The sequence below is a fragment of the Petaurus breviceps genome, unplaced genomic scaffold, assembly GCF_028583685.1.
Source record: "Petaurus breviceps papuanus isolate PSGF00001 unplaced genomic scaffold, PetGlider_PUasm1.0 175, whole genome shotgun sequence".
Lineage (NCBI taxonomy): Eukaryota > Metazoa > Chordata > Mammalia > Diprotodontia > Petauridae > Petaurus > Petaurus breviceps.
Genome location: NW_027185764.1, coordinates 17,155,972 through 17,172,007, shown reverse-complemented (window position 1 = coordinate 17,172,007; position 16,036 = coordinate 17,155,972). Strand labels below are relative to the sequence as shown.

At 39.4% G+C, this 16,036-nt stretch overlaps 2 protein-coding genes across 7 annotated transcripts in view; one reads left to right on the top strand and one right to left on the bottom strand.

The window, feature by feature from the left end:
- The window catches only part of GPR146 (G protein-coupled receptor 146), a 90,807-nt gene extending 79,915 nt beyond the window's left edge, over nt 1–10,892 (top strand). For 3 of the 4 annotated variants that reach the window (XM_069084834.1, XM_069084837.1, XM_069084835.1), the window contains exon 2: nt 5,184–10,892. In XM_069084834.1, the coding sequence (XP_068940935.1) occupies nt 5,228–6,229 (1,002 nt within the window). In that variant the 5' untranslated portion in view covers nt 5,184–5,227 and the 3' untranslated portion in view covers nt 6,230–10,892. Of the gene's footprint in view, nt 1–1,970; nt 3,249–5,183 lie in introns of those variants that run through there. The other variant, XM_069084836.1, reaches the window with a different exon arrangement.
- CUNH7orf50 (chromosome unknown C7orf50 homolog) overlaps nt 1–16,036 on the bottom strand; it is a 340,684-nt gene that overhangs the window by 174,612 nt on the left and 150,036 nt on the right. The window lies entirely within an intron of this gene.

Sequence of the window (16,036 nt, the reverse complement as noted above, 5' to 3'; positions counted from 1 at the left end):
CAATGGAATGAAAAGAGCAGCATTTTGCTAACAGTAATGTTAAAGAGACCTGTCTATGGCTGATGATATTCTGCTGGAAAAGCAAAGGGTGAAAGAACAGTGTGAAAGCTTTGCAAAATTAAATCACTCAAAAGGTCCAGCAGACACCTGTGCTGCCTATCTCCGCTAGTTTTCATAAAGTCAGACACATTTTGGGGGGTGGGGGTGGCATATGCTTTCTGTAAGGGGAAGTAGAAACTTTAAAAATTCGAAGAGGAAATGACAATTTTAAAGACAGCATTTAAACTGCATATTGGCTACTGCAGTAATCTGGCATGCTGAACTGAAGGGGGCAGGAGGTGGAAGAAGAGGAAGAGAAGAGGGGAAGGAAACATAGAGGAAGTTAGCTAAAAGACCTTGGAGGGGGAGAGCTGGGGAAACCATGATTAAGATAACCAAGCTTTCTTGTATAATGCTACAAGAGAGTTCCAAGAAAAGGGGAAGATTAAGGATTAAGAAATCAGCAGTTCTACTTTAAGGATTTGAATGGACATTTTTGTTCCTGATAGTAGATACTTCTTTTATAAGTGATGTGAGAGGTACATGTGTGCTCAAGCAGAGAAACAATACACCACACAGGGAGAGGTTAAATTTTATGTACCCTTTATCACACAAATTGTAACCAACCTGATTTATTCACCATCTCATATTGTTGTGTGTCATTCTGTGGATCACAAATTTCACTTCTTTTCCACCTGGCCCCATCTAGTACAGCCACCTAAAGCACTCTGATACCTCAATGTCAAATTTTAGGCTTTTTTTTTTTTGTTTTTAATTCTCTTAGCTAGCTGAAGACATTAGTTTAAATTCTGCCTCTGATGTTTACCAGCTATGTGACCATGGGCAAGTCACTTAGCCTCAGAAAACTCTCTAAGGATAATTTAATGGTTAGAGAAGGGTTGGTATCTGCAAAAGAACACCTGCCACTGAACTGTTTTTATTAATGTAATACATCAATTATGCATTGAAATAATCTTGTTAATACTGGTACTGTTTTGCTTTCATAATTTTTGGCAAATTGAGGTTTGTTTTATATTTGTTTTGACTGGGAAACCAAAAAGAGAAAGCAGCAAACTTCTATCTTGAAAGTACAAAATTTAAGGCCATAGATTCCTTTTAAACATTCAGAGAGATTATGGGGCTTATCTGAAGACCCAAAGGCAGCCAAAGGGTCCTCTGACGCCAAGTCCAGTGTTATTTTCCACTACAAACATCATAGCTTTGACTGTACCAACACACTCACTGAGGATACAGATCCTCCCAAAGAGTCTGAACCATTCTGAAGTGCCCCCTGACTTTGGGAAATGAGAGATTTCTACATATTTGGTTCCAGATACTACCTATCTGCTTTTGAGCATTTGTGTGCTACTAAGTAACATGTGCTTATTGGAAAGGCAACAGAGTTTTGTATCACATAAGGCCAGAATCCCCCAATTGGGCCACTCATCATTTTGAAACTTTGCCTGGTGGATCTCCAAGGCAGACTGATGTTACTTTGGCCTCTTTCTCCAAGGTTCACAGGGATTCTTAAAGGGAAATGCTACTCTATAAACAACTGACTTCCAGAACCATACACCCCCTGCTTCCATCCCTATCCCAACCAGTAATGATTATAAGAAATCAAAAGTAGCTTAAAAGTTAGAGACTGATGTAAAGCACTAACAATGTACTGTTCAGCATTTGTATCAATGACTTAGATAAATCAATATATATGTATATATGTGTGTGTGTGTGAGTATAAAATATAATCACCAGATCTGTAAATGATACGTATTTAGTATAACTGACACACTGGATGCCAGTGTCAGGAACCAAAAGGATTCTGACAGATTAGAACAGTGGGATGAATCTAATAAGCTGAAATTCAATAAGCATAAATGACAAGTCTTAACATTTGTTTGAAAAACAAATAACTTCATAGGTATAAAAGGGGGAGGCATGGTTAGGCAGCAGTTATTCTGAAGACATGGGGGTTTTAAGGGGCTGCAAACATAATGAATCGTCTCTGGGGTGTAGCAGGCCCCCAGACTAATGCAGTCTTATCTGCATGAAGGAGCGCATGGCTTCTAGGAAAAGTCACACCGCACTCTGCTGTCATCAGACCTCATGTGCAGTGCTCAGAAAAGGACAACCAAGATGGGAATGGGCCTTGAGTTCATGTTACATGAGCAGCATCTGAAGGAATTGGGGGGGGGGGGTGCCCTGGAGAAGACTGAGTGGACAACGATAACTGTCTTCAAGTACATATTTGGCCCCAAAGGGAAGGACCAGGTGGAACATGTGGAAGTTGCAGATAGACCAATTTAGGACTGATGTCAGTGAAAACTTCCTAATCACTGGAGTTGTCCACAAGTGGAATGGGCTACCTCAAGAGGTGGTGGGATCCCCCTTCCTGGGAGGTCCCTGAGCATGTGATAGTAATGGCAATTAAAGATTCCCCTGTATTGGCTTGGTTTTCAAATTGATTGTGTTAAAGCCCAGAGTTTGTTAATCCCACCTGTGGGATGGACTTGTTGATGTGAAAAGAAAGTCCTGAACTGGGAGGAGCTGGTGATGTAGATTTGGAGAGACAAGAGAGAGGCGGAAGATCTTTTTGGAAGCAGCACCTCATGGAGAGAGAGAGACTAAGAGAATTGCTGGTGGCCGCTTTGAATTGCCCTGGACTTTTGAGACCTGCCCCCCTGAGCTGCCAAGGACTGAGGAGACATGGCTGTTTTGCTGGTACTTTGTCTGTCTGTTTTGATGTTATTTTGCCAGATTTGTCCACTGGTGAAAGACTGTCCTTTTGTTGAAGAAGTCCTGGAACCTGGCTGTTCGCTAAGAAGGCCTGCGACTGTCCTGCAGACAGAGAGTGAATACTGTCCACTGGTGAGGGACAGTACTGTTGTTGCAGGGGTCTGGAGACTGTCCTGTAGACAGAGTGAATACTGTCCACTGGTGAGGGACAGTGCTGTTGTTGCAGGGGTCTGGGAGCCTTTCTGTTGGTTCAGAAGCCCTGAAGAAGGATTTTCTTGTTGTATGTTTACAGAAATCCTGGGAGAGGGCTTTGCTAATGTGTTCAGGGGTTCTAGGACTGTTCTACAGACAGAGGATAAATTCATGAAGGGACTGGCAATGTATCTTGTGGCTTTGCTAAGCCTTGTCTCCCCAGGAACTAAGATTGCTGAGAACTTGCCTCCTGTCAAGAAGAAGAAAAGACCTCCATTTGGGTATTAAGTGCTGTGTTTAAACTTGATGTAACTCTGGGGTAGATTCAATTGTGATCCAGGGGTGGGGAACTTTTGACCTTATTGTGCTCTGTGATTGACAAATGAAGGTACTTCACCTATGTTTGGAAACTAATCTCCATTTGAGAAGAGGGGCTTTGTGGTGGACTTAATTAAGGTATAGCCTAGGGGTGGAGAAGTATTTAGAACAGAGACTTTGTAATTGATTGAATGATTGGAAGGTCCTGGGGTGGGGTAGTACTTGGAGATTATTTAATCACGCTTAGTGAATGCTGTATTTTGAATGATGTCATGTTTTGATCTTCTCTGTTCTTGGTTTGTCACTGAATAAAATAGAGAGCACCTATGCTGGTATTTTGAACCTGGGAAGTTGCCTTCTTTTGGCATTACATTACAGAGCAGAAGTGGGGCTTGGGGAGTATGTCATTGTGGGGATTCTTTTTATCTATATATTGGAGTTAGATGGTCACTGAGGTCCATTCTAATTCTTAAATTCTGGGATTGTGTGATCACAGATCTATGGGAGAATACATGGAAAGTCTCTACACTAAACTAGTCCAATCACACAGATATGGCAAACAGCAGGTCAGTGCAAACTGGAAACTGAGAAGGAGATAAGGAAGCTCACCCAGTTCTGTGTATGAATCATGAGATATTTATGTGACCATATCTGTGGTATATATTATAGTACACACAGGGATGGGTTGAGGGTTTCAGGCTAGCTAATGAAGCTGTGGTGGAAGTAGCTAGGTGGTGCAGTGGATAGAGAGCTGGGTAGAGTCAGGACGACTCATCTTCTTGAGTTCAAATCCAGCCTCAGACACTAGCTGTGTGACCCTGGGCAAGTCACTTAACACTCTCTACCTCAGTTTCTTCATCTGTAAAATGAACTAGAGAAGGAAACTGAAAACAACCCCGATATCTTGGCCACAAAAACCCCAGTTTGGGTCACAAACAGTTGGACACAACTGAAATGACTGGACAATGAGGCTGTGGAAGTCAAGGCTCAAGGTTGTTACAAAGAAGAATTTCATTGTTTCAAAGAATTATATCTGAAAGTGATCTCAGAGGTTATCTAGTCCAATTCCTTCATCTTCTAGATAAAGAAAATGAGGCCTATGAAAGTAAGTGACTTGCTAACGGTCATCCAAGCAGTAGTGTCAGAAGCAGGATTTGAACTCAGGTCCTCTAGTCCACATTCTTTCCCCTGCACTACAGAGACTCTCCTATTCTGACAGACTGCAGGAATACTCTCCCCACTCCCTACTTACCCTTCTCTTGTCTATTAGGCAAAGGCAGATCTATCCTGCTATGAGTAAGACTTTTCTGATGGGAGAAACCTACCACTGCCCTAAAATGCTACTCAGAAACATATTAGAAGAGATACAGTCCAAGACCTTTGCTTCAGTTTCTGTTCCTGGAAATGACTGTATCATGCACTGCCTTCCCCGTTCTAAGCTGGCCATACATCAGTCCAGGGTAGCACCCAGCTCCTGACTGAGATGTAGGAAAATGTCTGAAGCAGCTTTTTAAAAGCTTCCGGATGAGCATCCTGAACAAATTAACCATTACTCAGATTTCATTCAGAAATTACATTAGAGAGAGACTGACCACGGCCAGTAAAATTATTACATCATCAAGTTTCTGGTTATAACCAGTCCTGTTTGGGGCTAATAAGACAGCAGTCATTTTGATGGTTTATTACCCTTCCATGAAAAACACACAGAGAAAGAGAGTGAATCCTCAAGAGACTCTTCCTTTGGAAATGTGGCGATGGCTTGCTGTTGTTTTTGTGATAGTTTAAGGCACGTGGCTTTTTCTTCTAGCCCTGCCATCCCAGATGTCTAAGATATGCTTAGGGACAATACATCTGGAGATGTGTTACAAACTAATTTGCTGTTACTTCTTTCTTTACAGAACAGCTGGAAGTCATCAGAAAAACCACCCCTGATTGGTTCACTATGTGGAGCTGCGACACTTTCAATGGTACCCAGAACAGTGAGGACCAACTGCTCTGTCATGATTTCCACCTCATCCTCTCCATCTTCTCCCTCCTCTACCTCATAATCTGCTTCCCGATTGGCCTTTGCTACAATGCTCTGCTGGTCCTGGTCAATTTGTACAACAAGGCCACGATGACTATGCCTGATGTTTACTTTGTGAACATTGCCATTGCTGGCCTCATAATCAATGCTGTGGCACCAATATACCTTCTCGGACCAACCACCACCAAGTGGGCCATCTGGAGCTTTAACAGTGAAGTTTATATCACACTGCTGATTTTGTTTAATGTTTCCTCCCTGGTTATCATGTATTCGACCACCTTGCTTAGCCTGGATTACTACATTGAGCGAGCTCTACCCCGGACTTACATGTCTAGTGTATATAACACCAAGCATGTCTGTGGTTTCATTTGGGGAGGGGCAATGCTCACAAGCTTTTCCTCTCTGCTCTTCTACATCTGTAGCCATGTGTCCACTAAGCTCATTGAGTGTTCCAAGATGCAAAACAAGGAGGCGGCCGATGCCATCATGGTGTTTATTGGGTATGTTGTCCCGGCCGTCGCCGTACTTTACGCACTTGTGTTGATTTTACGAATACGGAAGGAGGACACACCCCTCGATCACGATACTGGAAGACTGGACCCTTCTGTGCATAGGCTTCTGATTGCCACCGTGTGTACACAATTTGTGCTGTGGACACCTTACTACCTAACTCTCCTGGTGAACACACTCCTTGTCTCGCAAGGAAAACTCATGGATGAGCACTACATGCGGATACTGCATTTCATCAAAGATTTGTCAAAATTCTTAGCTTTCTCTAGCAGTTTTGTGATGCCACTCCTCTACCGCTACATCAACAAAAATTTTCCAGGCAAGCTACGACGCCTGATTAAAAAAATGCACTGTGGGCATCAGAGGTGCTCTCATGACCGAGCAACAGTACAGCAGGTGATGACGTAGGGAAGGAGAAGCTCTTGTGGAGAGCAAGCATCGTGGGACTTCACCACGCTAGCACAATCCTGCTGCTTCTTACCAAGAACTTCCTTAGAAGCTCTTAGCATTGATACTGGAAGGGGGCTGCTATTCTTACTGACCAAGGGATGCTTGTTCTAACAGAGGCGGCACAGCAATACTAACAGAAACTTCAGGCAGGTCAGAGAAGCTGGCATGTGAGAGCACTTTCAAAGCACTGAGTCAGTAAGCTTGAGTTCTGCATTTCTTCCCAGTTTTAATAGTCCTGGGTAGAGAAATGACTAAAAGGTGAAGTGAAGTCTTGATTGGATATAAAGCACTTTGTTACCTGTCCAAGAAAAGGACAATGCTATGTTTTCTTTCTTAGAAAAAGAGATGCAATAATTCTAAATGGAATAGTCTTAGTATTCTTCTCGACATGCTCTGTGTGTCCTTACCAGGATGGTCAATCTCTGGCCAACGTGATGCTCATCAAAGGAACAGGCTGTCCAAACAGTCTGAGCTGAAATATAAGCTACAATATTATTAACTTATCTGTTTTTTCCCTTAAAATGTGTACATTTAGCCTAAATGAGCATTTTGTCATTGAAGTAATTTACTCATTTTAAACCTTTTCTAAATTAGGTTTTTTCTAAATGAAGTAATAAGAATCTGGAAATTCAGTATTTATGCTATGCTTGCTTATATTGTGAAAATACTTGATTCTTCACTTTTTTTCTTGATCGTTTTTAAAAGGAAGCACAGATATTTAGAAGAAATCCACTAAGTATTAAAATGGAGGAAATAAATGATGGTGGAATGTACTTTTTTAAAAATTAAAAAAAAATCAACTACCTAAGGTCCATATGTTCATGAAACTCAGTTGTCAATGTCTCTTTCCTTTCTGGGTTAAATGTTGCATAGGAAAAGCTTGTGGCATTTATGCCAACAGTGACATTAATAAAACTTCTGAAATTTAGCAAGAATCTCTATATACATATATGTGTGTATATGTATATATATGTGTGTGTGTGTATATATACACACACACACACACATACATGCATGCCTGGTTTTAAGCTGTGGAATAATCTAGGAGTATTAAAGGAATTGCTAATTCTTACACATCTTAATATACTTAAATCCTTCTCACTGTCATGGGGACAGTAAACAGGGCTGATTTTCTACTTTCTTATTCTCAATCACTGCAGAGTTAGTATCCAGGTCCAAAGCTACAAAAAAAGATGGAACGAAAAGAAAATATGAAAGTTATAAAATGTAGTTAGTTGTGTTGGAGTGTGTTGCATAAGAGAAATGTGAAGATATGCTCTGGTAAAATGTAGCATGCTCTTGCAGGGAGGAGGGGGACAGGATGGCTGAACAACCACACAGGAATGAACAATATGACTCGTTAAGTCGTTCCTGAGACACCAGGATGATTAGAAATTTACATCTGTAAAACTCCTCATTACTTACTTGAATTAAAAGGTGATCTAAGATTGACTTACTATTAATCAGAAGTGGCCATTTAAAGTGAAAGCAACTTGTATATTAAAGATAAAGAAAATCCCTATGTGTGAGTTATTTTTTGAAAGGAACACTTGTGAAGAAAGCCAGAGCCACTGAGGACCATAGGCTTTCTTAGGGCTGGAAAGAGAAATCATCTAGTCCAATTACACCTCTTTTCCCCTCCCCACCACATTTTAAAGATGAGGAAACTGAGACTCAGGGAGGTTATGACTTGCCTGAGGACACATAGGTAGCAAATGGCAGAATGTAAATGACAAGGATAAGAAAACATCAATGTAGTTTTATTGCTTGAACAAACCGTACACCATTCACCCACCTACAAAATGAGCTTTACACAAAGCTCAGCCAAAATGTTTTTGCATCATTCAATCTTCCCTTTGCTTTGGAAGCAGCACTTATTGAAAAAAAATGTGTCAGTGAAGATAAAAAACAGGTATTGACCATTGATTTAGTCCTCTATGTTTTCCTGACACCATTCCTCTATCTGTTCCTTTCCATTAAATTATTATCAGGTCTACTCTAAACCTACAGTGAAGACAGAGATAGGCAGAGGAAGCTAGGACCCATTCCTTCAGGAGAACTTGGGCATTAGGCTGCATCCTTAGAAACAACTACCTTTTCCCTCAGGGCCTCATGTGACCCCAAATTGCCAGAACAATGATTCCACCTGTGAGAGCCATTACTTGGATGGATCTCTTTCAAGGGTGTCAGGTTTTAAGACTATGTAAAGCAGCAAACCTGACTTCTTTCCCAACCTACTGAAGTCACACTTTACCAAACTTATAAAACTGAACTGAGTGTTCTTTTTTTCAGAGAGACAGATTACTAGGCTAGAGTATATGGCTTTCTCCAATAGTATATTACACTAGAAAAAGAAAGCTGGCTGCTAACGAAGAACTACATTTCCCTAAAATCTTGCCCAGTATGTCTCAACAGCATCATTTTAAATGTGAACACAAAAGTCCTTTAACTCTCCTTCCTAAGTGTCTCCAAGTACCCATCTGAGCTCATCCACTTGACATCTGGTTTCTAATCATTATTTCATTGCAGGAAACAGGGAGAAAGTAAGGAAATGAAGAGCTGTTTTCTTCTTTCTTAAAGCAGGGGTTCTTAATATTTTTTTGGCAGGCTAGAAAATATTCTTCTCAGAATAATATTTTTTCTGTATATAACAAAATAAAGAGGATTACAAAGCAAATCGATTATAATGAAACTGAGTTATCAAAATATATCATATAAAAAGCCCAAGTTCACAGATGTATTCTCATGTTCTTGAAGGCTTGAGTTTTTTATATGGAACAAAGAGCTCCAGGAAGAGACCCATGCACTCTTCTTTCATGAAGGCCCAGACCTATAATCACGAATGATACCTCTTTTTTTCTTTTTGGAGGGGGGAAGGCAGGGCAATTGGGGTTAAGTGACTTGCCCAAAGTCACATGGCTAGTTTTTGCATTAAGTGTCTGAGGTCAGATTTGAACTCAAGGGCCTCCTGCCTCCAGGGCCAGTGCTCTATTCATTGGGCCACCTAGCCACACCACCCCCATCCTTCTTTTTTCTAATCAAACAGACCTCTTCTTCACTAGAATAGATTTCATAGAAAGTAGTCTTCCTCAAACTCATAGGTTCACCCTTCAATCAAGTTTTTCACCTCAATTTCCTAATGATTAACAAACTTTCTATGCAAATTACAGGATTTTTATTTCATGTATTATTTCCATCCACTTCAAAGAACAATATCTCTGCACAGTCTCTTCCTCCCAGTCTACTTGCCTTCTCATCTTCCCACATATAAGCTGTACCATCTGGATACTTCTAAATGCACCCTTTTCCTGCCCTGCACCCTTACCCCAACTTGAGGAAGTAATATTGTTAGCACTAACACATCATGCCCATTATCCAGGTCATCATTCCCAACTTTCAAACTGGTAACCTCAGCAACAACCTAACCTGGATGGAGTAATTAATGCAGTGCCACAGGCCAGACCAATGCTTTTCTTTGATCGTGGGGGTGACGTTAGAAGCATCCACAATTATAAACTGCATCTTGGGAATGTAGCTTCATTAAAGTTGGTTTTAAGTACTCTTTTTTTTGTGGCCCATTCCACTTCTTATTCCACATCCCTGGGGAATCTCACCCCATCATTTTGCGAAAGTAAACCTTCTGTCCCATTTCTTAATCTCTCTCTGTTCTTTTCTTTTCCACTGAGAGCAGGTCCCCCGCTGCTATGCTTCACACACCACCAGTCTTTTATCAGCCCTCTCCAGATTTGAAGACATCTTTTACTGTTAATTCTAACATACTGCATAATTTGGTTTTCACATCTCATTGGTGAATCTATTTTCTTGTGGTTTCCTCTCTAAATTCATCTTTGATGCAACCTGGCTGATTTGCATTTTTCTTGCCTCGGCTGTATTTTTTATTTCTGACATTTCAGCTATATTGCCATAAATGAAGAGAGTCTTAAGTTGTTCAGGGGGAAAAAAGGTTAGAGGGAAGAACATGTTTTGGAAAATCCAAGGTGAACTGTGAATTTAAACATATTTCTTCCAATTACTTTATAAGTCACACAGGATCCCATTTTTAGTCTTAGGTTTTGGTGGCACTATATTGCTGACAAAACTTTTTGCTTAAAATCTTACAGTTGCTGGTTTTCCTACTAGCGATTCTATGATTGTTATTAATAATAAGAGAGTTCAGATTTTTTAAAAAAATCTTTCTTACCTCTCAGTTGTTTATGCAAAGTAAACTTAATTGTAGGTTTGCTCCATCAATACTACAGGTTTTTAAAAAATGGTTAGCACCAGCAAAATGAACTTATGAATGAAGTATATGAAATTCACACACAAGTGTGCATGCATGAGACTATAGTCATGTTTAATTTGGAAACTGTAATCATGGAAGAATTAACCATGGTTTATAGTAAAGAAGGTATGATCATATGCTGAGTTTCTGAAATAGATGCTAAAAACCAGTTGTAAGAATCAAAGCCTTCCCATTTCAAACCTGACCTTCCCTGATTTTTCTGTAAATATGAGCCAATCTCTTTAGTACCCACGTAAGTGCTGTATATATGAAGACGAAAAACCTACTGATGTACAAAGGCACATGTGAAGAATCTGTTTATTAAATTATTTCCTAAAACTGAGATGTTTATTACTCTTTATTATTAACATTTTTGAATGCTTAAACTGTATTGTATGTGTTTCTGTGTGTATATGCTGTATGAGAAAATCATCACAGAAAGTGCCATTATTAACAGTATTTTCCCCTTTACAGATTTAAATTTAGATATATTTTGTGTTGATTTACTCCTTTCTAGTTCTTCCATTTAGACAGATGTCTTTATGTAAAATAAATAAATGAAGTCATTCAAGTTTACCCATACCTCTGTGATTCCTATAGCTGCATGTTAGAGGTCTTTATCAGCCTTAGATTGATGAAGCATTCAATTTGAATACTTGCTTCATAAAGCAGGCAAGCATCATACTTTAGGAGGGGGAAGGGAAGGAGGTAACAGGTCAGCTAAAAAGCAGTCTTACCACTGCTCTATTAGAAATTTTTTTTCTAAAATTAATAAAAATTATTTATTGAACATGAGTTAAACTTAATTTCAACATACATATTTCATGTTCAATAAGAAAGCATAGTATAAGGAACAGTCATGATCTGGGCTTAGTTATATAATCTTACAGAACATTTTGAACATACAGACAAATAATTCTCAACCTATAGAATTATGTTGGTAAACAAATATTTACAGAATGTCTGTTACGTACTGTAGTGGGAGGGGTCCAATCTGCAACATGACCATCTAACAAACAGAACTTTGCATGGACTCAAGGAGATCGGCTGCAGTCTCTCGCCCCTTAATTTGCTTCAGAAACAAGGTAGGTTATTCCAATTAAATTAAAATATAATGCATTAGTCTGCTACTATATAGAATCATGGGTTTAAAGTTGTATAGAACTTAAAGAACAATGACTTTAACCCTATTTATAGCAAAATTAGGTCAAGTGATTCCCCCTCCCCCACACTTCAATAAATACTATGCTATGCTATATACTAAGAGAAGGATCACTACCTTCAAGTAGCTTTTAATATTATCATGGAGAGAAGACACACACAAAACAGTGAAACAATAAGAGAAATCTGTATGTGATTAAATCCTCAAACGGTAGAGATAATAAATTTTTCAGGAGTTCAGAGGATGATCTCTATGTACTACAGTGATCTCAGGGGGCTCAGGATCAGAGCTGCACCCAGGTGGATGTGGATAGGCTGGGTTAGGGGTGATAGACCAAGCTTACACACAGAAAAGCCTATGGTATACAAAGAAAAGGAAGTTTAAGAATGAAGGATCCTTGCTGAAGAGTAGAGGAAAAGAGAGAGATAGGCAGAAGAAGCCAGGACAAGATCCCATTGGAAGAATGTGAAATTCAGGCTTCAGATTACATTCTTTATACTGAAGGTTTAGGGGCTGAAGTCAATTATCAATCAAACAATGAGTTAACAAATATTTATAACAAATATACTGGGTATAAAAGTACAAAGAATGAAACCACTGCTCTTCTCAATGAGCTAATATTCTTAGAATGGGGCAGATAGGAGCATATAAAATATATACAACATACATATAAAGTGAATAAATAAAATATATACAACAGAGTTAAATGCAGGGTAGTTTGGGAGGGAGGGCAGTCACAAATAGGGAGATAATGAAAGGCTTCACCCAGAGTAGTCTAATGAAAGCAGCTTCATCATTACTTTGTTCTTGGGAAGATTAATCTGTTGCCAATAAGTGTAAGAGGATGGATGGATACAGGGAGATCAGGTATCTTCTGCAATCGTCCAGAATGAAGTGATGAGATGGGAAGAAAAGTTACAAGAATGATTTGAAGGGAAAGTTAAAAGAAATCTATTTCTTTACTTTTCTGTCCCCTAAAATAGGATATCTATTAAGGATACTGGTATGGTTCATGTAAAATTCTTAGAAGGAAAATATAATAGCAAGTGACTCATCTTCTCTTTTGGCTGACAGTAAGCGGTGCTCATCAAACTGGCAAGGATGGAAATGGACCATTAATTAGTTTCATCCTCGAAATCATTGATGTTTGTACTTGTATGCTACTGGAGGAATACAATAAATTTTTCTAAGAACTTCATGCCTACAGCTAAGCAAATATACACAAGTGTATTCTCTGTCTCTCTGTCTCTCTTTCACTTTCAGCTCTGCCAGGAATAAACTTACTGGAAGAGAGTCCAGAGTACGTCATTTTTTGGGTGGGAGACTTCCAAAGAACAACATTCAAGGAAATTACACGAATGACTCACTGGGCAGAACTCAGGCCTCATGTCAGTAGTAAACCGATGCCAATGAATAATTCAAAAGGAGAAGGTATGTGTTAGGGAATGAAGGGAATGAAGAGGGGCAGTATGTAAAATTAGAAATGACACAAAATCACTTCTTAAAAGATACGGCATGCTGGACACAAACCAAAGAACCACAAACCAAAGTCCTCAGAATCTGACAACATTCTCAACATAGTTTCAATTGTACATGGTGCTAGAATAAGACAGCTATAATGTGTTGGAAAACAACTGCAACTTTGTCTCAGTTACACTATCTGTCACATTGGAGAACATCCCTGGCACTCTCACACTGGTTCCCAAAAGGACATTCAGTATGGAATGCTATAGCTTCATGACAGATGCTTAGGACAATGCTCTAGTACTCCAAAAATACTTGCTGAATAAAGAAAGAGCCCTTAATTAATAGGTAAAGCCTTGGGAATTCAGTCTTTGCTCTGCTACGTACTAACTGAACGATCCTGGGCAAATCTCCGCTGAGCCTCAGCTTCTGCGGCTTAAAAACAACAGGGATGGACAGACTGAATGATCTCTAAGGTCTCTTCCAATTCTAAAAGTCTACCAACTTATAAGTCTATGACCTTAACAACGAAATGAATGTTTCTGCCATGTAGGAATAGTTGGAATGTATGGGATATGTGATTGATCTACACATATATGTTTTTATGGGTATTCACTAGAAATTTAGGAGGGTGAGCTTCCATATACAGTTATCCCTTCCACATCACGACTTTCCCCATCACAATGTCAATATATCACAGGCAGGAAGAAGAAATTAAGTGGGAATTTGGGGAGAGTTTTGCAGAAACCACAGATGATACATGAAGGCTAGCAGACAACCCAGAAAAAGTTTAGAAACAGAAATGCAGAAAATATGTATAGCACTGTATAATATAAACATTTTATCTTTTACTACTGTAATAATCCAGATTTCTTCTCTGGTATGAAGGGAAGGCCAAAAAAATTTAACATGGATTTTCCAGATCACAAGGGTGCCATGTCCCTAAACCCCACAATGTGGAAGGGACAATGCTATAAGTATGTCAATATTTTCATTGTTGTTATTGTCACATACATGTTTCAGTTAAGTACAACTCTTCATGACTCCATTTGGGGTTTTCTTGGCAAAGACATTGGAGTGGTTTGCCATTTTATTCTCCAGCTCATTTTACAGATGAGGAAACTGAAGCAAATAGGGTTAAGTGACTTGCCCAGGGTCACACCGCTAGTACTTATCAAAGTCCAGACTTGAAACTCAGGTCTTCCTAACTCTAGGCCCAGCAGCTTTACCTATTCTGCCATCTACCTCCTATGAATAGTTTACATTCCTGTTAAATAAATTGAGCAACCTTAGTAGGGGGTTAACCAACTGCTTCATTTTTTTGCAGAGAACTGCACAAGAGTGGCAACCCTTGTAGGCTCTATAGTGTAGCATCCCAAAGACAATGCATGTCCAACAAAGTCATTTCAGCTCCACTGAGTGAAAGAGACCATAGCAGCCCCCAAACGTTTCTGATGTGGACTTGGTTAGATGTGGTCCATGGCTGAACTAGAGTAAATTAACATAATGCAATGAAAGTGATTCCATTCATAAGCTAACTCTCTTATTTCAGAGATGAAGAAACAGAAACCGGGAGAGATAAAAATGACTAGCCCAAAGACACAGGGACAATCCTGTAACCATAGGCAAGTCACTACGGTACAGGGGCAAGTACTTTGGATTTGGAGTAGACTTTGTTTGATGCTTCTTAGGAAAACCCCTCTGGGACTCAATTCCCTTGCCTATTAAATGTGGAGGTTTGCCTAGGTGATTTGTTAGCTCTTCCTAGCATAAATCCTATGGTCTCGTAAAGTACAAATTAACCTAAGAGGTCTATGTTCTTGCTGAAGGGGGGAGTGGGGGAAGCACCCACAAACAAAACTTTGAAAGACTTGTTTTATGAGCTCCATCTTGTGGCCATGGACTGAACTTCACTTTCCTGGCCTCATCATTTCCCTGTAAATTATTAGCATTGATCCTAGGCAATGTGGCTTCCAGAACGTGTACATGCCAAAGAAAGCTTAAGAAGAATGGATAGTAATGGCATTTTATCAAGGTATAGTTTGCCCATAACAAGAAACAGAAAAAATAACATAATTTAGCATTTTTAATTGGTAAAAATTCCTATTAATTTGTATTCCTGATTACCGCTGAAACAAATGGGGGAAAGGAAGAGAATAAGCACTTTATAGAGTCTTCTATGTTCCAGACACTGTGGTAAGCAAGTTTTTAAACAAATGTTATCTTATTTGATCGTCACAACAACCCTGAAAAGTAAGTGCTATTATTATCCCTAATTTGCAGTTAAGGAAACTGAGGCAAACAGAAGTTAAGGGACTTGCCCAGAGTCACACAGCTAATATGTATCTGAGAATATTTTTGAAGTCAGGTCTTCCTGACTCCAGGCCCAGTGCTCTTTCTACTGTCACTTAGCTGCCTCAGTAGGAAGCATGTGAATGTTCAATAAAATGAATGATTAGTAAATACTTGGAAATGTATCTTATGTTGGAAGCAAAATGTGATAGTTCCTTTAATTATATTTCCCTATAACAAAAGCAAGTAAGTCCACTGGCACAACAATTTAACTCTGAATTTTAGTCATCTTCACTAGGATTTTCCCAAAGGCCTCCTAAATATATTTACATGAAAAATTAATATCATACATATACAATTTACATAAGCTTACATGAAATGGATAGTGTGTTCCTTAGTCTTCTCCCAAAGAAGAATATTGTGGTTACCCTTAATGTTATCATTCTGTAATCCATCTATTTTTCTTTCTACTTCACAAGTCAACTACTAAGTGACACACACACACACACACACACACACTCTCTCTCTCTCTCTCTCTCTCTCTCTCTCTCTCTCTCTCTCTCTC